Source organism: Herpailurus yagouaroundi, unplaced genomic scaffold, assembly GCF_014898765.1.
Source record: "Herpailurus yagouaroundi ecotype Mexico unplaced genomic scaffold, PumYag 208, whole genome shotgun sequence".
Taxonomy (NCBI): domain Eukaryota; kingdom Metazoa; phylum Chordata; class Mammalia; order Carnivora; family Felidae; genus Herpailurus; species Herpailurus yagouaroundi.
In genome coordinates this window covers 1,837,499-1,860,962 of record NW_024412439.1, presented here as the reverse complement: position 1 = coordinate 1,860,962, position 23,464 = coordinate 1,837,499, and the positions used below count along the sequence as shown (strand labels likewise).

Genomic DNA, 23,464 nt, shown 5'->3' with positions numbered 1-23,464 from the left:
GAGCTGAGGGTGGGGAGCCCTGAGAGACAGAAGGATGCTCACTTTGTAACTCAGTGCTGTGTGGCGTAAGGCTGGTCGCCTCCCCTCTCTGGGACTTGGTCTGGTTCTATCTCCAAGGCTTCTCGTACTTTTTCTTCAAGTATCTAAGCCCCTCCTCCACCTCCGCAGATTCTCTGTCTCTCCTCCAACCCCTGCCCTAGGATACACTTGACACAGGCCCCCTCCCCTGAGGACTCAGCCTCCTGGGTGCCATTTTGGCCTGGCCTTGCTTCCGTGCCTGACCTGCTGTGTGACTTGCAAGCATCCCATGGCCTTCTCTGTTCACTTATCAGGCTGACTGGGCTGGCCCCCAAAGAAAAGCGAGTTAGGCCATGGTTTTCCCCCAAACATTTCTCCATCCTGTGTCTCTTGCTCGGGGAGATGGATTAACTCGGGGTTTATTCTCTACCCATTTCTCAGACAGGGAGCCGAAGGCCTAGAGAGAGGCTATGGTCCAACCATGGCTGGGGGCTTAGCGAGTTCCTCCCGGCCCCCAGAACAGAAGAGGAAGGTGAGGCCCAGAGGTGGGAACCCACAGCGAGGCCAAGCCTTGGGCCAGGCACCGTCCCTACATTTTTAGGTTTAATCCCAGCAACCACGCTGGGGGGGGGGGGGGGTAGGCGTCACGATCTCCAATTTACAAAGGAGGACACTGAAAGTGACACGCCCCAAATATCTCAGCCAGCAAGTGGCAGAGCAGAGTTTTGATCCCAGGTCCGTGCACCCACATCCCCTGGGCCTCGGCACCCCGGGAGGGAGGGAGGGTGGGGCCAGGAATCCAGCTTCCACAGAGGAAGCCACAGGGAGGGAGGGAGACACTTAGGGTTGGAGAATCTGGTGGTGAAACCAGGCCGCCGAGGGTCTCAGAAGGCTCACTGCTACCAGCTGGGGGAGGCAGGAACTCATGGGGGGCTTGAGCCCCGGATCCTAGCGGAGTGAGCAGTGGGCTTGGAGCCCCGGCAGACGGACTGGGGCATCTCAGCCACTCTAGCCATGGAGACGTCACTTTCCCCTCTTTGTGCCTCACTTTCCCTATCTGTAAAATGGAGCTAATAACTACCTCATAGCCATAACTGGGAAGCGGTCCGTAAAAGGGTCTGGCACCCAGCAGGCCTGGAAGAAGAGACAATGGCGACCTTACTCAAGGGCTCCAATGGCACAGGTTAAGAGGACAAGTTCTGGAGGCAGATTATCCCGGTTCAGAGCCCAGCTCTGCAGCCCAGCTGCCATGTGACCTTGGGCAGGTCTCTTAAGCTCTCTGGGTCTCAGTTTCCCCACCTTTAAAGTGGGGATGATAATAACAGCACTTAGGGTTCCTGAGAAGAAGATGCAAATTGGTCACGTGGAGAGTCCTCGGAACAATGCCTGGCCCCTGGGGGGGTGCCGTGAGCGTGTGCTCTGTTATACTATTTCCTCTTTTCCCCTAGGAGGGGAACGTCCCGCGTGGGCGTCACACTGGATCCAGAGTGGCCTCCGCAGCCCCCAGGACCCCTGGCCCTCACTGGTCCCACCCCACAGGCCGCCCAGACCCCACCCAGAATCTCACCTACGGGCATCAGTTCCAGGACCAGCTTGGGGTAGGCGATGTTGGAGCAGCCAATCTCGGCCCCACAGGCCCGAAGGCACTCAGACGGCACCACGCAGCCCACGTCATCTGCAGGAAAGGGAAGCCCAGTATGTTCCACCTGCCCCACCCCATCCTCCCGACACACCTGAGCCCTGGTGTGGCCGAGACCCTGGGCCTGACCTGCTCTGTCCGTCACCACCTCTGACCACCAGCCATTCGCCCCCAGGTCTGTTTTCCAGTCTGGGTCACGAGGAGGGGGCTGGCCTCTATTCTGGTCCCTAATGCCTTGATTTTTTTTTTTTTTTTTTTCTGTCGTCCTCTGTCACAACGCCTTCTCCCCCTCCCCGGCCAGGCCAGGGGGTCGCCTGCAGTGTGGCCCTGCCCATGTGAGCAGTCCGCCGTCTGTACCCATCTGGGGCGCTAGTCTCCCTCACCCCCCTCCGGCCCCCAGCTCTTCTCCCCAGAGGGGCAAATGCAGGCTGGAGGGGCACCTTCCCCCACCCCTGGGCTCAGAGCTTCAGGCTGGGGCCTTTCCTCCTGACCCTGACCTGGAGCTATGTCTGGGTGTTAAGGGAAGACCCCTAAAACACGGGGGAGTCAGATCATGTCCTGGTCAGAACTACCCGGCAGTTCAGCAGTCAACAAAACCCCTCCAATCGTCGTGATGCCGGGCTCTTCCAGGCTCCTCCGGGCTTGTCCCCTTCCCACCTTGCCACCTGAGGCCTTCTCCACCAGCCCCTCTCCCCAGGCCTTCCCAGGCGGGGGAAGATTTTCCTCATCTCTTTACTCCGGACCACGGAGGACTGCTTGTTTTTGCTTTTCCAAGGGGCTGGTGAGCTGGTGAGGAGGGGGCTTGGTCTCACCGAGGCCACCTCCCCAAGGCCGAAACAGCGCACACTAACTACTCTCTTGTTGAGTGAACACGGGATTAATGGGTGTCCTGGACTGAACCCTACGCCCAGGCCGCCCTAGCAAGCTGTCTCTGCAGAACCCTGTTTGGAGGCAGGAACCACGGTGCCTGGCTCCCGTGTGACCCTGTTCCTCCACTGCCCCCGCGGCAGCTGGGGCTCCCCAGCACAGTGTGGGTAATGGCGGTCAACCCCGCGGTCACGTGCTCCTCCCGTGGAACATTCTCTAGACACCTTGTGGCCCCCGTCCCTTGGGATTTTCAGCAGGGGCCTGCAGAGAGCAGAGTAGACGAGAAGATGGTGATTGCGGGGGAAGTTCAGAAACAGAAGCTCCAAGGGGACAGGAGTGAGAGCCGCTCTGAGGGGAGGGGGGCAGTTTGGGGGCTTAAATTTCAATATGGCGGCAGGCACGGGCATTCTTGGGACGGGTTGCTTCCTTTGCAGACCAGGCACTTCTGAGTTAAGTACTGTCCCCTCCGATGCTCCTTCTGAAAAGTTCCTCTATAGATGCCCAATCCACTTCGGGGGGGCGGGGTCTCAGATCCCCTTCCTTGAGGCCAGCGAGGCTGGAGCAGCATCACCCCACCCCCAATGACCTAGCATCCCGGTCTCTAGTAGCCCAGACCCTCTCTTGAGCAACGGGTGTCAGGGACACCTGCTGCCTGTCATCCCTGGCACCTCCCACTCAGAGTGTCCATTCAGACGTGTCCTCTTCCCTCTCCCTGGCCCAGTAAGAGCTCACTGCTTTCTCTCCTCTCCCCCCATCCAGTCCCCCAGCCCCACAGTCTTCTCCTCCCACGGCCCTGCTGGCCTCACTTGGCCCCCTGCTCTGCTCTATCTCCTCTCATACAAATTGGGCCCCAGCTCCCCACTGCCTCCCTTCCATCTGTCCCATCCTTGCGAAATTACAGTTTCACTCAGGAGCCCCCTCCACCCACACCCCTGGAGCCCTTGGCTTCCTGGAAACAAAATCCTTCCCACAGCATCTAAGGTCCTTGACAACTGGTCCCATCCAGCATGCACGCATCAGCCACCCTGACCTGCTTGCGTTTTCTCCTACACACCCAGCCCTTTGCCACCTCCATGCCTCTGCAGACGAGGGCCCCTCCTCCCAGGGCTCTGTCCTACCCTTGTTTACCTCCTGCTCCATGGCCCATTGCTTGTCCTCTGAGGCTTCCTCTGACACCCCCCTTTCCAAATCCTCCCCCCACAACCAGGGCAAAGCAGCTTCCTCTCAAAGGCTCCTGTGGCCAAGGACTGAATCACAATTGTTTGTATATTTTACCTCCCCCATTAGACTGGGAGCTCCCCAAGGGCGGACACTGGGTCTGAATCATCTCCCAGTCCTAGCTTTCAGTCAGTTCAGGGCTCGCCCAGAGGAAAGATCCTGTGAACATTTGCGAATGAATGAGTGAGTAACCAAGTAAGTGGTAGGGAGGAAGGAGGAAAGGCCTAGGAGGAAAGGAGGAGACGGAGAGAGGATGCCAGAAAGAGCCATGATGAAGGCCAGGCACTGTTTGATCCAGCTGCCCTATTTTCCCACCCGCAGCCCAGCGGGTGAGCAGATGAGAGCCAGAAAGGGCATGACTTGCCTGGGACCCATAGTCGGGCCCAGGACAAAGCCCAGGGCCCCACGGCAGGACTCCAGGGAGCACTGGGGTCCAGCACACAGAGGGCAGGTGATGGGTCCCTCCTGACAGGTTCTGGGCCTGCACTGTCTGGCTGTGGTGCTTGGAGGACCCAGCCCTCTTGGGAGAGTCACAGCCATATAATGGCTCAGAAAGCCGGAGTCAGGAGATTCTGGTCGAGTTTATTCAGCCCATTCCAGGCTCTGGGCTTGGGCCACCGCCTCTGGGCACCACTGGCTGGCTTGCCAGAGTTTGTGCTGAACAGCAAGAAGAACCTCTCCTTTATGACAGCCGCAGAGGTGTCCCCACTTAAAGTCCCCTTGAATATGCCACATTCGGGAGTGAGCAGCCTCAGGACAGTGAGAGCCAGGGAGCTGAGAACGGGGCTTCTGAGTTTGCGAGAGAACCAGCTTCTGTGGGCCTGGGAGCTCCCCAACTAGGCTCTACTTTTGCATTGGCACCTCCGTCAGCCAGGGCCGACACCAGAAGCCTGGGAGTTGTCCCTCTCCCTGTCCCCCATGTTCTCCCTCCCTGTGGCCAATGCCACGTCCAGCCACTGGGCTTGGTGCCCAGGTGAACTCCACCTCCTTACTGTACTGTCTTGTCCCCTCTAACCCACCCACCCTGCAAGCAGCAGAGGAAACATCTAAAACGACTAATCTGCCCACCACCCTCCCTGCTCATATACTTCCGTGGCTCTCCATCCCCTGCAGGAGGGATCACAAGCCTCTAATTGTGCCATTCGTGGCCCTCTACCCACCTAGCCACTTTCAGCCACACCTCTGGGCCTCTGTGTTTTCTGTTCCCTCTCTCTGGAATACCCTTCTTTCCTTCATAAACTCAGGGAATTCATATGAATTCATACTCTCAACTTGTGGATGTCTGCAGGCTTTGGGCAATATCCTCATGGTACCAATAACTCGGTGACCTGTGACAGCTTCTGCCAGTGTTTGTTGATGGACTGAATGACTCTTCCCAATGAGGCCACTGGACACAACACCCTGAGGGCCAATCAAGGTGCTCCCCACTCCCTATCGAGGCCTGACCCATCCCTGGGAGACAGTCCAGATGTGGATGTTGCAGTAAGGAGTAGGAGAAAAGCACACAGACCTGGGTTTAAGTCCAGCTATCCCAGTGCCCTACTGTGTGATCCTGGGTGATTATTTAAGGTCTCTGAGGCTGTTTCCTCCTCTGTAAAGTCCTTTTGGGGGACATCCAGAGGCCAAAATTCAACCTCAACCTAAATGTTACATCTGATACAAAAATTAATTCAAAATAGATCACAGATTTAAATGTACGATGTAAAAACTATCAAGCTTTTTCAGGGGGGAAATAGGAGAAAATCTTCAGGACCTACGGCTAGGCAAAGAGTTCTTAGACTTGACATCAAAAGCAATATCCATAAAAGAAGAAATGGATAAAGTAGACTTCATCACAATTAAAAGTTCTGTGTAAGACACCTGTGAAAAGGATAAAAAATAAAAGCTACAGAACAAATCAGTAAAGTTGCAGGATACGCAGTCGATATATGAAGATCAGTCGTGTTTCTAGACACTAGCAATGAACCATCAGAGTAATTAAGAAAACAGTCCCATTTATGATGGCATCAAAAATAATAAAATACCTGGGAACAAATTTAACCAAGGAGATTAAAGACTCATGTGATGAAAATTCTAAGACACCGATGAAAGAAATTGAAGATGATGCAAATAAATAGAAAGGTATACCATGTTCATGGATTGGAACAATTCATGTTGTTAAAATGCTCCTATCACCAAAAGCCATCGACAGGTTCAATGTAGTCCCTATCAAAATTCCAACAGCATTTTTCACATAAATAGAAAAAAATAATCCAAAAAAATTCCTATACAACCACAGAAGACCCCAAATGGCCAAAGTAATCTTAAGAAAGAAGAGAAAAACTGGAGACATCACACTTTCTGATTTCAAACCAAATTACAAACCTATAGTAATCAAAACAGTACAGTATTCGCACAAAAACAGACACATAGATCAATATAAAACAATAGAGACTATATATGTGTATGTATGGTCTCTCTATATATTCAATCACTTTATGACAAAGGAGCCAAGAATACACAATGGGGAAAGGATATTCTCTTCAATAAATAGTGTTGGAAAAATGGGACAGCTACATGCACATGAATTAAACTGGACTGCTATCTCATAACATACACAAAACCAACTCAAAATGGACTAAGGATTTGAATGTAAAATTCCTAGAAGAAAACATGGGGGTGGGGGGGTGGGGAGTAAGCTCTTTGACATTGATCATGGCAATGATTTTTTTTTTTATTTGACACCGAAAGCAAAGATCTTCAAAAAGACAAAACAAAACAAAACAACGCCCCCAAATGAGACAATATCAGATTTAAAAACCTCTGCACAGCAAAGGAAACCATCAACAAAATGAAAAGGCAACCTATGGATTGGGAAGAAATATTTGCAAACCACATATCTGATAAGGGGTTAATAGCCAAAATATATAAAGAACTCATACAACTCAATAGCAAACAAAACAAAAACCAATAACAACACAATCCAATTAAAAAATGGGCAGGGGTGCCTCAGTCAGTTAAGTGTCCGACTTCAGCTCAGGTCATGATCTCTCAGTTCGTGGGTTTGAGCCCCACATCGGGCTCTGTGCTGACAGCACAGAGCCTGGAGCCTGCTTCAGATTCTTCCCTGCCCCTGCTCATGCTCTGTCTCTATCAAAAATGAATATTAAAAATTTTTTGAAAACAAATTTTTTTTAAATAATAATAAAAAATGGGCAGAAGATCTGAGTAGACATTTTTCCAAAGGAGACATACAAATGGCCAATGGGTACCTGAAAAAAAATGCTCAACATCACTAGTCATCAGGGATATGCAAATCAAAACCACAATGAAATATCACCTCACACCTATTAGAATGGCTCTCATCAAAAAGACAAGAGATGGGGCGCCTGGGTGGCGCAGTCGGTTAAGCGTCCGACTTCAGCCAGGTCACGATCTCGTGGTCCGTGAGTTCGAGCCCCGCGTCAGGCTCTGGGCTGATGGCTCGGAGCCTGGAGCCTGTTTCCGATTCTGTGTCTCCCTCTCTCTCTGCCCCTCCCCCGTTCATGCTCTGTCTCTCTCTGTCCCAAAAATAAATAAAAACGTTGAAAAAAAAAATTTTTTTTAAAGACAAGAGATAACGGGTTGGCAAAGATGTAGAGAAAAGGGAACCCGTTGTGTGTGTGTGTGTGTGTGTGTGTGTGTGTGTGTGTGTGTGTGTATACTACCAATAGGAACATAAGTCAGTGCAGCAACTAAGGAAAACAAGAAAACAGTATGGAGGTTTCTCAAGGAATTAAGAATAGAAGAGTGTCCGGCTAGCTCAGTCTGTAGAGCATGGGACTCTTGGTCTCTGGATTGTGAGTTTGAGCCTCATATTTGGTGTAGAGATTACTTAAAAATAAAATCCTAAAAAAATAAAAATAGAATTACCATATGATCCAGCAATGCCACATTTGAGTATATCTATCTTTTTTTTTTTTTTTTTTGAGAGAGAGAGAGAGAGAGAGAGCACACACAGGAGTGCCAGCAAGTGGGGGAGGAGCAGAGAGAGGGAGAGGGAATCCCAAGCAGGCTCCATTGACTCGGGGCTTGATCTCACAAAGTGTGAGATCATGACCTGAGCCTAAATCAAGAGTCAGATGCTTAACTGACTGAGCCACCCAGGCACCCCGGGCATGTATCTTAAGGAAATGAAGTCACTATGTTGAAGAGATATCTGCACTCCATGTTCATTGAAGCATAGTTACAGTAGCCAAGACATGGAAACAAACTAAAGGGTCCATCAGCACATGAATGGGTAAAGATGTGGTATATATATATATGTACACACACACACACACACACACACACACACACACACACGTATATATACATATATATAATAGAATACTATTCAGCCCTGAGAAAGAAAATCCTACCATTTGCGACAACATTGGTGGACTTTGAGGGCATTATGCTAAGTGAAGTAAGTCAGACAGAGAAAGTCAAATACTGTCCAATCTCACTTACAAGTGGAATCTAAAAAAGTCAAACTCATAGAAAAAGAGAGTAGAATGATGGTTACCAGGGGCGGAGGGTGGGGTGGGGTGGGAGGAAGAGGTGAGATGTTAGTCAGAGGGTACAAACTTCCAATTATAAGATGAATAAATTCTGAGGATCTAATGTACAGCGTAGTGATTATAGTTAATAATATTCTATTCTATACCTTAAAAAAGAAGAAAAAACAGAAAAAGTTACAGACCAGCGGAAAATATATGTGGACTATATAGCTGACAAAGACCTTGTATTTGGAATATATAAAAAGCTCTCAAAAATCAAACAATCCAATTAGAAAATGGGCAAAACACATGAACAGACATTTCACCCAAGAGAACATACAGTGGCAAATAAGCATATGAAAATATGTTGCATATCATTAGTCATTAGGAAAACGCAAATTAACACCATAATAAGAGATTATTACACACCTACAAGCATGGAAAAAATAAAAAAATTGTGACAACATAAAATGCCGTCACGGATGTGGATAAATTAGATCACGCAGATGTTGTTGGCAGGAAAATAGACATAATACAGTACCTACACAAATGAATATGTATAATAGTATATGCATGTTCATAGCAGCTTTATTCGTAATAACCAAAAACTGGAAACAACCCAGTGTCCTTCAACAGGAGAAACTGTTAAGCGAGCTCTGGTGCATCCAGGCCATGGGATACTTGTCAGCCACAGAAATGAACAAGCTACGGATATACACGATGATCTGGATGATTCACCAGAGAATTATGCTGGGTGGAAGAAAAAGCTAATCCCTAAAGGTTAAATACTGTGTTTTCCATTTATATAACGTTCTTGAAATAACAAAATTGTAGACATGGAGAACAGACAAGTGGCTGACAGGGGTTAGGGATGGAGATGTGGGTATGGCTGGCAAGAGGGAGGTCTTGGTGATGACAGAAGGGTTCTGCATCCCAATTGCAGGGGTGGCCACCCAAATCTACACAGGTGGTAAGGTTGCGCGTGTGCATGAGCATGCACACACACACACACACACACACACACACACACACACAAATGAACACATGTAAACTGGTGAAATCTGAACAAGTTCTGGAATGCACCAATGTCAATTTTCTGGCTACCGCATTATTGTACGATAGTTCTACAAGATGATACCACTGGCAGAAACAGGGTGAAGGCTGCACACAACCTCTCTGTTGGTGGTTGGTTGGTTTGTGTTTTGTCTTTTTGTCTTAACAACTTCCTGCGCATCTGTAACTATGGACAGGTAACTGTAGAGGTTGGAGGACTGCCTTTCAGCCCGGAGAGCCAGGACTCCCTTCATGAGCCTCCAGGCCCCTGTGCAGTCATAAGAACACAAAGAGAGGCCGATGCCCAGAGAGACTCTTGATCTGGGCCCTCAGTGGCAGTGACATAAATCAGGCTTCAGGACTCCCAAGGCAGTGCTTGCTCACTGGGACTGTCTGCCTCTCCCTTCTGTCTGAGTCTGGTAGGGAGGATGTGGGTATATGTGCGCCTACCTGGGAGGAGCTAGGGACACCTGTGGGGCTCTGCTCAGGGAGAGGCAGGGGCCTGGCTTCTGGGGCCATCCAGACACAGTGTGAAGCCCCTGTGGCTGGGGGGTGGGGGGGGGCGAGTTTCATGGCAGGGAGTACAGGACATGAGGCTTGAGGGGTCAGTGATGGGGACCACAGGGGTGCTGGGCCTGGAGAGAGCAGACACTGCTCCGGGCGACAGACCCAGGTGGATAGATGGTGGGTGATTCTGGAACGGGGGAGGCCTAGAGATGCCACCAGCCAGCCCTCAGCAACACAGACCAGTGTCCTCAGGGCCCCCATCCCCACCCAAGCATGCCACAGCCCTGTCCAAATCCAGGTTTAATAGGCTCTGTTGTCCCTGCCCTTGCAGCCTGCTGTTAGATTTGGTCCCCACACCCCCACCCCCCAACCAGGGTCCCAAGCCCCAGGACACAGAGCAGATAGTTGGGCCTGACTCCAGCCCACCAGCAGCCCTCTCTGGCCCTCCCCACGCCAGGGTTCGGGTGGGCGCTGCTCATCATGCAGGACCAGTCCTGGGTAGGTACCCCTCCCAGCAGGGAGCAGGGCTCAGGGACTAAGAACTGGCTATCTATCTGCTCTGTCCACACGTGGCTCTGTAAAGGCTCCTTCCTGAGTGTGGGTCAGACTGTGCCCTATCCCTCCGTTGGGGGCTCCCAGCCCAGTACCCTAACTCTACTCCCACAACTGGACAGCTGCGTATCTGCACGGACTTCCCGTCCCACCCGGGAAACAAGGCACTGGTAGGGTTGGACCAAGGGTACAACAGGTCCTCCCACCCCGGGGGGCAGGGGGAGGAGCGGTGCGCTGGAGCGGTGCAAAGTTGTTGATTTGCTGTGTGTTCTCAGTAAGAACACTTTCCCTCTCTGGGCTGCATAGTTCCAAGAGTTCTTGGACTTTGGTCCCTGAGCTTTCCAGAACTCGGCCACCTGGGGCTGGAGGCAGCGGAGGGAACGGGGAGCGCAACCACCCGAAGTCGGTGTCTCTCAGGGATTGGTGGGGGGGATGGGGGGTGGGTGAATCAGCTTCCGGCCCCGCCCCCCAGAGCGGCACGTGACCGCAGGTGGGGTGGGCGGGGCGGCCTTAGTCACCAGCCCGCCGCCTGCCTGTGCGCTTCGTTCTCTCCGCAGGGCTCTCCTTGCCGGCTCTGTCCCCGCGCCCGCGTCCGCCCGGTAAGCGAGTCCCCCCGGATCCCGGACCTCCAACGCGCCGTCTGCCAGCCGCACTTCCCCGAGCCTCCTCCGGGCAGGCCTCTTGGGTTGCCGGTCGTGGCGCCCGGAGATTTTAAGACCCCGCTCCCTTCCCGGAAGCCGTCGGAATGCTGGGCGCCGCTGAGCTGGGCCAGAGGCCATCCGAGTTGTCTCCTGCCTCCCACTCTTGGAAACTTCTGGGAAGGTCCCTGCTGGCTCTAGTTCCTCCCAGAAGTTGCCCAGGACTTTGGGCAGCTCCAGAATTCCTCTGGGATGTGGGTGCCCCCCCCCCCCGGCCCCCACTGATAGAGGCGCAGCGCGCCCTGGCGTGGGTCGCGCCCCGCCGGCTCTCCCACTGCCGCCCCACCCCCGCCCTGTCGCCCCTCCCTAGTCCCCGCCTGCACTCTGACCTGACCTCCGCGTTCTCTTGGACTCCCTCGCAGGTTCCCTATGGGCAGAGTTGCTGAGACGCCGGTGAAGCCCCAAGAGTGCGCGGGGCCGCAGTCGCGCGGGAATTAGGATCCCGACCTTGCTGAGTGCTGTGTCGCCCGCCCACCCAGCAGAAGCGTCCGGGCAGTGGCACCATGGCCTTCTCTCAGGTGCAGTGTCTGGACGACAACCACGTCAACTGGCGCTCCAGCGAGTCCAAGCCCGAGTTCTTCTACAGCGAGGAGCAGCGGCTGGCCCTGGAGGCCCTGGTGGCCCACGGCCGCGAGGCCTTCTACGAGGTGCTGAAGCGCGAGAACATCCGTGACTTCCTCTCGGAGCTGGAGCTCAAGCGCATCCTGGAGACCATCGAGGTGTACGACCCGGGCTCGGAGGACCCGAGGGGTGCCAAGTGGCCCCGGGGGCCCGAGGACAATGGGGTTGGTGACAGCGAGGAGGCCAGCAGGGCAGGCGGGACCCCCACCGAGGCCGAGCCACCGCCCTCTCTGGAGTACTGGCCCCAGAAGTCCGACCGATCTATCCCGCAGCTGGACCTGGGCTGGCCCGACACCATTGCCTACCGCGGTGTGACCCGGGCCAGCGTCTACATGCAGCCCCCCATCGATGGGCAGGCCCACATCAAAGAGGTGGTGCGAAAGATGATCAGCCAGGCCCAGAAGGTGAGGCAGCTGCTGGGCGGGAGTCCCCGGAAGGGAAGCTGGCTCAGCGGGCCTGCGTCCGGCCCCCAGCATATACGGAGACCGCAACACTGTCTCTCTCTTGTGGGTCTCTTTGCTTCCTCCCTGGCTGCCTCCTCCCCTGCCCTCATGGGGTTCCTGAGTTTCTTTGCACAGGGATAGGGCACCCAGGTTCCCTGGCAGGAGATGGTGGGTTACCCCATCTCAAAGGGCCTTTGTGCATTGTTGGGGGAGGGCTCTGATCTCCCCAGACGCTGCAAGCACGTTCCCCAGAAGAAGGTGCTGTGATGGGGTGGGGCGGGGAGAAATCTCCGGGTTTCCTCTCACTTACTGTCCCTCAGGATGGCTCTGATTCACCCCTGAGAAGCAGGACGCTCTCACACACGCCGTGAACCCTCTGGTGTTGCTTTTTCCTGGGTGGTGGAGAGAGTCTGGAGTGGTGGAGAAGGCCTGGAGACTAAAACACAGCCTGAGTCCATCTGAGGCTGGCCTGGAGGTCCGAGTTCAAAGGTGCCTTTTTCCTGGCTGTGCTGGGCGACGGAGAGTGCCTTGCTCGCCCTCTCTGAGCCTCTGTGTGAGCTTTGCAATGGCAGAATCTTTCCAGGCTGGGATGTAGGGGATGGGGGTGGGCCCTGGGTGGAAGCGGAGTGAATTCAGCTCAGGGTTGTCCGCCTGTGAGTTTTGCCAGTGAAGGGACCTCAGGCATTGCCTGTTCTCGACCCCTGCCGAGCCGTGCTGTACCCTGGTGCGGGTAGTCGTTCTCAGCCGATGCACTGACACACATCCTCGGAAGGGCCAGGCCGGGAACTGGTGCGCCGCCTTACCGAGAGGAATTCTCGGTTTCCAAGCACATCCTGACATGATTGGTAAAGCCTGCGTGGCGAACAGTGTTGAGAAAGGTTCTGAAGCCAGGTCCGAGCTCAGTAGAGAGCAGCGAGTGATGAGCATTGTGTGCGTCCGCGGAGGTCTTTCTAGCAGAGTCTAACCCTTCCCCGGGCCCAGAGCGGGGCAGCAAATCGCACAAGCCCAGAACGCTGGCTTTGGGGACCATCCTGGCTGACAGGGCGTGGGGGAGCTCTTGGGCAGGGAACCCAGAAGTGGGTCGGGAGCTGACAAGGTGGCCACGGGTTAGGTTTCTAGAAAGGTGGAGTCCCTGTCCCCTGAGGGGGCTGGCAGAGTCAGATAGCCCGTGTCTCGGAGCCTGGCTCTCGGCCTGATCCCAGGCAGCTTTGGGGCTTCGGGTTTCTTCTGGTGTGTCAGCTGGAGGTGGTTAGGACCAAAGCTGCGTCTTTGGCGGTTGTAAAGATGGAATCGGGTGACGGGGGTGAGGAGGAGTTTCAGGAAGAGGAGGGAAAGGGGGAGGGGGAAGGGGCCTTCATAGTTCTTGGGCTGAATAACCCGCCTTGCACCTGCCATGGCTCAGGAGGGTGCTGCTGACGCGGTGCCTGACCCGAGGGCCTGCAACCCAGTCCCCTGGGAGGGCCTGTTGGGGTCCCATGACCCCTTTTTTAAAACTGGGAGAACGGAGGCCCTGGGTGGGGCTTGACCTGCTGTGCCAGGGTTCCCCCTCCTCTGCTCCTCGCCTCCCCACCAGGAGGAGGAAGGAGACAGACACCAGATCTCTGCTTGGCATGGGAACAGCCGGCCAGTCTAATCTCCCCCAGACAGAAGGACTGATGGCCTGGCCCAGTGATGGGGGCCAGATAGGGGCGCCTGGGGCCAGGCTGGGCACCGGTGCACCCTCCCCACGTGTCTATGTCCGGGGCTAAGCCTCAGCCACCCCATGCAGTTCCACGGGCCCCCGAAACTTTGTTTGCTCCCCACAAAGGCCGCACCAGGTTCCTGGCGTCGCTTAAGAGGACGTGGCCGGGGGGGACGTCTGTCTCGGGTTTGAACCCCAGTCTGTGTGGTAACTGCAGTTGGTGCGGCCCCCTGATCGGCTGGCGTTGCCCCCTGTTCCCCTCAGAATGGGGCCCCCCTGCTGAGACTGCCCCATGCTGTCAGCCGGCAGGGAGCCTCCCAGACCCAGGAGGAGGGTCTGAGGCAGTAGAGGCTCATCTGTCAGATGAGAGCACTGAGGCACGGAGGACAGGGATTTGTTCACACCCCGCGGCACCAGGGTGAGCCACGCCCCTGCTTTCCATCCTGGCCGCTTCCCTGTCAACTCCGTCCAGGGGGCCCGTGGCCAGCATGGTGTGTGGGTGGGCAGGCAATAATAACAGCCACTGTTTTCTGAGTGCGAGGCACTTTATAATTTCAGGTAGTGTTATCTGCCCATTTTTCAGATGTAGAAACTGAGGCCTGACAGCTGAGTCCCTGCCAGCGTCACCTAGCTAGTTCTTGCGTGGAGGGGTGGGGACCAGGCCTGTGTTGTCCTCAGACTCTAGGACGGGTCCCCTGCCCCTCCTGGCCTGACAGAGCACAGCGACAGGCCGGGCAGGGAGGGGCGGCTCAGCCAAGCTGCCTGCGATCCTCCCATCTGCCCTGCCCCGGCTGCTTCCCAGGCCCCAGCGCTGGGCTGTGCCGCTGACGGATGCTGACGGGGGCTGACGAGGTGCTTTGCCTGGCCCGCCCGCCGCCACGGGGGCCTCTCCCTGCCTTATCTCTCCCCATGAATCACCTCTTCCCCTGCGCCCCCGCATCCTCTCCTCGCCCCCCCAGCAGCAATGCACGGAGAACACGCCCCCTCCCCAGGCCTGGGACGGGGAGCCCGCCGTCCAGCCGCTGGGCCCAAACACTGCCCGCCCCCTGCCCGCCGGGGCACCTGGGCCGGGGCGGCTGGTGCTGACTCAGGGCGGCCCGGCCCGCCACCTCCTCACGGCGGGCAGACCCTGGGGCAGGGAAGTGACACAGCACACGCTCAACCCGCCCCGGCTTGGCCGTCAGGGAGCGGCTGTGTCTCCGTCAAGACTTCTGAACCCCCCCTCTTTCCCCAAAGACTAGAACGGAACTGGTACCAGGAGCCAAGAGTGCTGGGATCGGGTCCCTGCTCTGCCTCCGCCACGGTGTGACCCTAGACGAGCCTCAGTCATTTCATCTGTAAAATGGCTAACACTGAAGATTGTCAGGGGTCCCTTCAGCTCTGACACCCTGTTGCCCTGCGGTTCTGGACTTCTCTGGGACTAGAGACCGGAGGGTCTTGGGTCTAACTCTACCGGCTGTGTGGCCCTGAGCAGGCAGCCTGTGCTCTGAGCCGTCTTCTAGCCCCATTGGGCTCCAAGTCTCTGAGATGGAAGGCCATCTGCCTGCCGATCCCCCCCCCGGCCCCTGGGGACCAGTGATTTCCCTGGGGAAAAACCTGCTTTGGGGTTCCAACTGCATACCAGAGGCCAGGCCTGTAGTATCATGCCCAGGAGGGATGAGCCCCAGTCTCTCTCTGTTGCAGCCTCGGAGAGAGGGGTGAGGCTGGGCTGGGTCCGGGAGGGGGCTGAGGAGGGAGTGCCCCCCTCCATGACATGGGCCCCCCCCCCCCCCGAAGGATCGCTTCACCAGACCCAGACAGCCCAGGGAAGATCCCAGGGGCAGGGGGGAATCACGGACAGGTGAGAAGACGGATGGAGCCCGAGGGAGAATGAGTTTCGAAGGTCGGACTAGAACCCACTTCTCGTGCCTGCCAGGCCAGGGTTTGGGACCGGAGACCCAGAGAAGTTAAGTTGCTTGCCTAGGGCTACACAGCAGGAGGAGACGGCAGCCTCACGATGCCTGATTAACCCCACATCTTTTCTGTCAACCCCCTGCCTTCACACGCCGAAGTCTTGGCTCACGGCTTGGCTCCAGGAGAATAAAAGCAGCTTAATGAGGCGTTTATTAAATGCCAGCTCTATGCCAGGTGCTGAGCGGGCACTTTACCCCCATTGTAATCCTCCCGGCAACTCCATAAAGTAGGTGTTGTCTCCTTAGTGCAGATGAGGAAACTGAGGCTTGGTGGAGCTCAGAGAGGGCAGGTATCTTGCTCACAGAGCTAACAGCGGGAGGAGCTGGACCCAGCACCCAGGTCTGTGGGCTCTGAGCCTCTTTTCCCCGGGAGAAAATGCATCACGGCCGATGTCTCTGAGCCCTGCCTCTGATGGGAGCTTTGGCGCCTTGCTGCTGGCCCCCAGCTTGACTCAGGACAGTAAAAGCACTTTCACGAGGCTCCTTGTCCCCGGCAGGCTCCCAGACACGGTGCTCTCCCCAGCGGGGATGGGGGTGGGGGCACAAGTATGACCAACACAGGACTGGGGAGACCAGGGCTACCGGCAGCTGAGGCCACGGCGGGTCCCTTTGGAGCAGGAGGGAGGGCCTGACAGCCTCGGCGCGTCCAGAGGCCCCAGGGACGGCCCGGTCAGCTGTTCGCGGGCACCCGCCGGGGAGCCCAGAAGGAGCACGGCTGGCCCAGGCTCGCGCCGCGAATCCGGGGAGTTGTCTCCTGCCTGCTCCAGCAATTCCCAGCCCAGGCCCAGGGCCCTCACCTGCCAGGTGGGGAACATCTGATAACATCGTTCCAGGTGTCAGCTCCGTGTCTCCCAAGGCTTCCTACCCGACGTTTGCATCTTAATTGAGAGTTTGAGGAGAGCCAGGAGGAGCCCTGCCAGGAAGGAGGGCACCGGCCAGCCTCTTGGAGCACTGGGGCAGGGGCGGCGCTCCCTCCCACGACCCCTGCCGACGTTATTCGCGTCGCAGAGGAGGACACTGAGGTCAGGGCGCTCAGAGCGGGCCAGGGCCTGCGTGGGGCTCCACAGAGCCCCGGTCCCCCGGCTCGGCAGGCTCACCTTGAGGCCAACCGTCCTCGCCCTGGGCCAGCAGAGAGGGGCCGGTCCTCTCACGGGCCCCCCGGCTCTCCTCTCCAGCTCGGCCACCCCCTTGCTATGTGACCGTGAGCCTCTGTTTCTTCATCTGCAAAATGGGGACTGGCCACATGTCTTGCGGCAGTAACAGTGAGCCACCCACAAGCTATTGAGTGATCCGAGATGCTTGGTGTGGGGCAGGGCCGCCCCTCCACACTGGGACCACGCCCTGCGTCCTGGCAGGCGCTGGTCTGCATGGGCTGCTCTAGCCTCCTTCGTGGCTCCCGAATGATCTCCAGGCTTAGGGATCTTCCCAGGGTAAATGCCACGGGGGGGTGGGGGGCAGATGGGCTTGCATACCACTCAGACCCACACCCAGGCCTCTGCTGCTGTCTCGCCATGCTGTCCCAAGATAGTTGTTTTGCCCCTCTGACAGCACCTGTCTCAAAGCATGCTGGGACTCAAATGGGAAAAGAGGTTATGTCAGGCCCTCAGTGTAATGTCTGGCATGGAGCTGGCATGTCATAAATACCAGTTCTCTTGGGTCTTCCTCCTTCCCTCTCGCCTGATAGCCTCTCTCAGGGAATAGTCTGGGTTGAGAAGTGGTGAGCTCCCTGTCCTGGAGGAGTTCAAGCAGGGGCTTGGTGGGATCCAGTAGAGGGGAGTGGGCATCAGGTGGCCCGGAGGCCTCAGGCAAGGAAGTCCTTTCCAGGCCAGTCTTCCTGGCGGATTAGGATGCTCAAGGACACCTCAGCATCTGTCACCCTTGGATCCCAGAGAAGCTGAGATTTTACAGGCTTTTGAATTTACGAGTCCGAGATTTTCCAGTTTGAAGATCCTCAGCTTGTACCACGCGCTGATGACTGCGTGGTGGTCTGGTTGGCTGGACTTTGTGACTGCGGGACGCTGGGGCCCCTTGGGGCCAACGGGAAGGGGGAGGGGTCTGTCTTATCCACAGGGCGCAGCCCTGGTCACCTGGCCCTCCCCCATGCTCTGCCCTTTTCTCTGCAGCATTCCTGAGCCTTGGTGAGGAGGCCGATGTCTATCTGGGGAGGGCTGGAGACTCAGGGCAGGGCCCACGCGGCTGGATGGGGCTGGGCCGGGCCGCTGGACAGAGGGCTCTGGGTGTGACCAGTATAGTATGTGCCTCGACCCCGTCCGCTGCAGTCATTTGGCACTCAGGAGGCCCCAGCCTCCTTTAATTGGCCTTAATGAGGCTTCTGTTTTAATAATCCAGAGGGTGGGGAAGGTACCAAGGCCAATGAATGTCAGAGGGGAGAGACCTCGGGTTATCCATTCCATCCTCCCCGCCCCCCCCCCCCCCCCCCCCCCCCGCCCCGTGTTATCGAGAAGAGAAACCAAGGCTTGGAGAATGGAAGTGCTGGGCTACGGGCCACCCAGGGAAGGAGTGGCAAATGCCCCAGGGCAGTGCTGATGGTCAGGAGTTTGTTTCAGAACCCAGAGTGGGCTCTGGGGGGCGGTGGGTGGAGTCACAGCTAGAATGTACACAGGATCCCCCACCAGGGGAAGAGCCCTAAACAGGAGGTCTCTGCCACCAGCTGACTGCGTGGCTCTGGGATGGGGACTCCTCTCTCTGGACAATGGGAGTGGTCATCACTGCCCCCACTTAGTCCCTGGAAAAGGGACGCCTGTATGAGTGTCAGAAACCTGGCCTGGTTATCCCGACCCTGGCTTGGGTCAGCACGTGTTATTACATACACAGACTCCCCCGCCAGGCCGCAGGACCAGGCTGTGCCCTCGGCGACAGGCCTTTGGAGCCAGAGGATGGGCAAACTGGTTTGGAGAATGCCAGAAGTCAGGGGGAGAGTCCCTCACAGTGGGGCCAGCGGCTTCCAGGTGTCCTCCTCCATGCCTAGAGAACCTCCTAGTCCTTTCAGACAGTGTCGCCTTAATCCTGCTACCACCAAGGGAGGGGTGGGGTGCAGGTGCAGGGGGTGGGGTATGTGGGGGGGGGGGTAGCAAAGTAATTGCCCTGCAAGTGAGGGAGGAGGAGCCTGTGGCTCCAACAGGGAGCCTTAACCCCTCCATGTGTACAAGGGGGTGGTGATAACTACAGGGGAGGTCTGCCAGAAATGAATCCTCCCAGTCTTTGTAGGTCTGAAGGGTCTCAAAATTTTGGTTTTGAAAGCTCTTTTCACCGGGTCGAGAATTCTAGGTTAAGAGTTTTTTGCATTTAGTGCCTTAAAGATGTTGCTCCGGTGTTCCCTGGCTTGCGATGATTCTGTGGAGAAGCCGCCTTTTCTTTGTTCCTCACCATGTAATGGTCTTTTCCCCCGCTGCCTGCTTTACACATTTTCTCTTCATCACGGACTTTAAGTGATGCGATTATGATGTGCCTCGGTGAGGTTTTCTTCACATCTCTTCTGCCTGGAATTCACTGAGCTTCCCCGACTCTGGATGTAAGTTTTCATCAAATGTTGAAATGCCATAGACACTATTTTTCAAACATTCTCCTATCCTCCCCACCCCTCTCCACCTCAGCACTTTTGAGACTCCAGTAACATGCCTCCTGGACCTTCTAGGTGGACTCCCAGTCTGCTGATGCTCTGAGCTGATCCTGGTTGTTCAGTTCCTTACCATGTGTCATTTGGGATAGTTCCTATTGTGTGTCTTCAAGGTCATTCATCTTTTCTTCTATGGTGTCTAATCTGTCATTAATTTCATCTGGTGTATTTTTCATCTTAAATGTTGAATCGTTTTACATCTTGAGATTCAGTTGGTGGAGGGGAGCAGGGGAGAGGGGCAGAGGGAGAGAGAAAGAGAATCTTAAGCAGGCTCCACGCTCACCATGGAGCTTGATGCCGGACTTGATCCCACAACCCTGGGATCAGGACCTGAGCTGAAATCAAGAGTCGGATGCTCTACCGACAGAGCCACCCAGTCACCCTTGGTTTGGTGTTTTTTTACGCTTTATTAAGTGGGACTAGAGAAGACTTAATCCAGGGTAGGAGTTGGACTAAGGACCACCCCTGGCCTGCTGCCTGCTTGTAAATAATGAAACACAGATGCGTACATTTGGTAGTGTGCCGTCTGTGTTTGTTTTCATGCTGTAATAGCAGAATTGAGTGGGTCAGAGCCATATGGCCTGCAAAGCCTGAAGTATTTACCATGTGGCCTTTACAGAAAAAGTTAGTTGGCCTCTGGTCTAGGCCTTATTTGCCCACTGCTCACGTACTGTCCTCCTGAGGACTCTCCTGCAGGCCCTGAGTTTTAGAGGGGTGTGTGGTCTAGCTGAGGTGGGGACGTAAAAGATTCCTGGTCCTGTGTGAGCACTGGTGACTGTCCCAGCTGCTCTTTTCTAGCAGTTTTGTCCCAACCTGCGTGGTTTCCTCTGTGCATGTGATACTTGGCCACCAGCTGAGGGCTCGAGGGGAGGCCCTGTAGCGTCTGGTGTTCACTCTCTGCAGCCCCCTCTCCTCCAGTACTCCATCCTGAAAATTCTAGCTGCCGTGCTCCGGGCATGACTTGTCTCCTCAACTCCTGGAGACTGCCAGACCCCACCAGGGTCTCCCCCTCCGCTCTGCTGCATCCCAGAGGTAGCTGAGGTGGTCCTGGGGCTGACCTCATTCATGTCCCTTCTCTCAAGGGTCACTGTGCTTGCTGCAGTCCTGTTGGCCACGGTTTCACAGATTGTGCCTGGTTTTTGTCGTGTTGTTGTTTATTGTTAAGGCGGGAGGGTCAGTGTGGGCTCTGTTCCTCTGCCGTGGCTTGAAGTGGAAGTCAAATCCAGGGTGTAGAGAGTCGTCGTTCCAAACTTTAGAACAGTCTGCAGCATTCTCTGTGTTGTTCCCGCAAGCTGCCGCCATGCACCAGCCTTCCAGCTGGCTCGGAGGGAGGTAGGGATGGCGAGTGGTGATGCCTGGCCTGTCCACCCCGGAGTGCGCTGTGGGTCTGGTGGGTCAGGACTCAGGTTTGTGTGCCAAGGAGGCAGGAAAGTGACAGCGGAGGCTCTGAGCTTGCCCCGTTCCCGCATTAATTCACACACACACACACACACACACACACACACACACACACATACCACCCCCCACCAGGACACTAAGGTTCTTGCCCAAGGCCATGCGTCTTCCCATGCCGCCACCCTCTGCCTTAAATTGACAGACCCGCCTATATTTCCCAAGACCCAGCGAGGGACTTGGGGTCCTTGTGCACCCTTGCTGTGACTGCCTCTGGGCTCCAGGGTGGGCGGGCTGCTTCTGTCTCCTCTGTCTGCTCTGAGCACTTTGAAGGGACAGACCACGGCTGGCTCTCTCTGAGCCTTCTCCACGCATCTCCGTGGCCGAGGAGGGCGGGGCAGGTGTTACAGGGAGCTCTGGGAACCGCTGACTTGGGTCTCAGAGTCCAGGCCTTCAGAAGATAGGTTGCCACTCAGCAGGTTGCTGTGGCACTTCCAGAAGTGCACAAGCGATTCGCGTTCAAATGGCAGAGAGGAGCTGGGAGCGGTATTTAAGTTGGGGTTTGACCATGGATAGGAGTCGTCCGTGTGGAAGAGAAAAGGAAGGTGGCCCAGCAAGGAGAATAGTGTGTGTGGCTCCAGGCCCGGGGTTTTAGGGAGGGGTCAGCTGGGTCAGGGGCCCCTGGGGAGAGATGCTGCTGCGGAGCCTGGGCCCACGGTCCGCAGTTTTCCGGGTTTTCCAGTTGCGTGCAGAACCCCCTAGCCGTCTCACTCCTGCCCTTCATCTCCCGGCGCTTCCACAGACCTACTCTACCCACCGGTCCCGTGAGCACACTTCTGCTCCAAGAGCGGTTCCTGTGGCCACAGGGAATCTGAGAAACAGCTCTGGGGGTGTCAGGAGTTGCAGGCTGGGTGTCGACCCAGGGAGGCGGGGAGTCCCGTGCCGCTGGTGCAGAGGGAGGCAGGGCAGTGGTGAGATGCCCCAGCTGGCCCAGACAAGCCAGGCAGGGCACCTGGGCAGGGCACAGGGTCACCTCCAGCTTCCAGCCTCCCCCTCCATCTTCTCCCCAGCTTTGGCCCTGGCCTTGCCCAGGACCTCTGCAGAACGTGTCTCAGCTGGGACTGCAGGAGGTGGCTGGTGTTGCCCTCTGGGTGGGGCCAGCAGCTTTGCGCTCAAGCCACACTGTGGGCTGGATAGACCACAGCAGTGAGCCAGGCCGACACCCCCGTGTGGCAGATACGGAAACCCGGGGCCCGGGAGGAGCTGTGGCTTGTCCCTGGCTTCCCTCACTGCTGTGGCCCAAGCCACTTGGTCACATTCTCTGTTGACAGAAGCTCCCTGAGGCCCGCCTTAAGCCAGGCTCCCTCCACGAGGGATCTGAACGGGGAGCTCTGCCCTTGATGAGGTCACCGTGTTATGGGCAGGCTGAGCCACCCAAACAGATAATCAGGCAAGGGAGTGAATCCCTCCGTGCCTCAGTTTCCTCATCTGTAAAACGGGAGTAACAACCACTGCCTCACAGCATGTTTGAGAATTGAACGAGGTAGCCGTTATTGGGGCTCATTATACCATCCCACGGCGCGAGGGCCTGGGACCGCTCTCACTTTCTTAAGCAGAAGGCATGCTGGGTGGGGCGAGAGACCCGGGTTCTGGTCTCGAGTCTCTGGCCTCTGCTCTTCCATGCACAGAATGGGGATCAGCATGCAGAAGTCAAGGGCCTCCAGGAAGCCTCTGGTTCTGACTGGACAAGCTGTGGGGGCCTCCGTGGGGAGCACCAAGCCCCCTCCCCCAGCACCATCCCAGTGCCTAGGGGGCACCAAGCACCCCTCCCTGCTCCCGGCGTCAGCTGGCACCTGGTACAAGCCCTCCTTTGACCGCCCCCTGGCACTGAACCCAGTGTTTGGGGAGAGCTGGCGCTCAGCCCGGGGACCGTGTGGAAGGGATGCACCATGGGGGGCTGGCCCCAACAGGTCCAGCCCAACAGCAGATGATCCCTGGATCAAGTGCCCTACCTGCTAGAGGGCGACTGGGGAAGGACACACGTGGAGTGGGTCCTGCTGGGGCATGTCCCCCAGCCCAGGCCTAGGGCAGGTCCCCATCTGCCACAGCAGGCAGGGCCTGGAACCGGGCCTGACCGATCTGGTGGGGGAGACAAGGAAACGAGGGGTGACGGCTGCCTCGGAGGAGAACTGGGTTGGCTCCGCCCTTTCCAGGGGCGGCTTTATCCAAGGGGATCCCAGGGCTGGCTCTAGGGCTGTGGGATCCCAGGCGAGGAAGTCCCTGCCACCACCCCAGCCACCTCAGGGTCTCATCATGCTCCACCGGTGAAATCCAAGGCTGTTGGGAGCCCACCCGGCTGCCCTCGCGCCTCATCTGCCCTCTCCTCCACCTCCTCGCCAAGCAACCTCTGGCCTTTCCTTAAACATCGCCTGGGACGGGGAACTCACTCTCTACCAATACCCTTTGCCTAACTTCGGGTCAGAAAGCGCCTTCTCAACTGGAACCAACGTCTGCCTCGACTGGCTCCTCCCCGCTTACCCGATAGCCCCTGCGTAGTCAGTACAAACTCCCTCTGCCCGACCCGAAACAGCCCCTCAGAGACTCAGAGCCAGCGAGCGGCTGTCCCCCAGAGAACGGAGTGAATCCTGGGCCTCAGCCACCGTGGCGCCCTGGCTGGTCCCACAGCT

General features: G+C 56.4%; 2 protein-coding genes across 3 annotated transcripts in view; one reads left to right on the top strand and one right to left on the bottom strand.

Moving 5' to 3' along the window:
- Positions 1-23,464, bottom strand: part of SLC5A10 (solute carrier family 5 member 10) — a 58,352-nt gene that overhangs the window by 6,221 nt on the left and 28,667 nt on the right. The window contains exon 10 of the mRNA XM_040453050.1: positions 1,586-1,693. Coding sequence (XP_040308984.1) covers positions 1,586-1,693 — 108 coding nt within the window. The remainder of the gene's footprint in view (positions 1-1,585; positions 1,694-23,464) is intronic.
- FAM83G (family with sequence similarity 83 member G) overlaps positions 10,246-23,464 on the top strand; it is a 28,376-nt gene continuing 15,157 nt past the window's right edge. The window contains exons 1-2 of one of the 2 annotated variants that reach the window (XM_040453048.1): positions 10,246-10,952; positions 11,414-12,076. In XM_040453048.1, the coding sequence (XP_040308982.1) occupies positions 11,555-12,076 (522 nt within the window). In that variant the 5' untranslated portion in view covers positions 10,246-10,952; positions 11,414-11,554. Of the gene's footprint in view, positions 10,953-10,985; positions 11,176-11,413; positions 12,077-23,464 lie in introns of those variants that run through there. The other variant, XM_040453049.1, reaches the window with a different exon arrangement.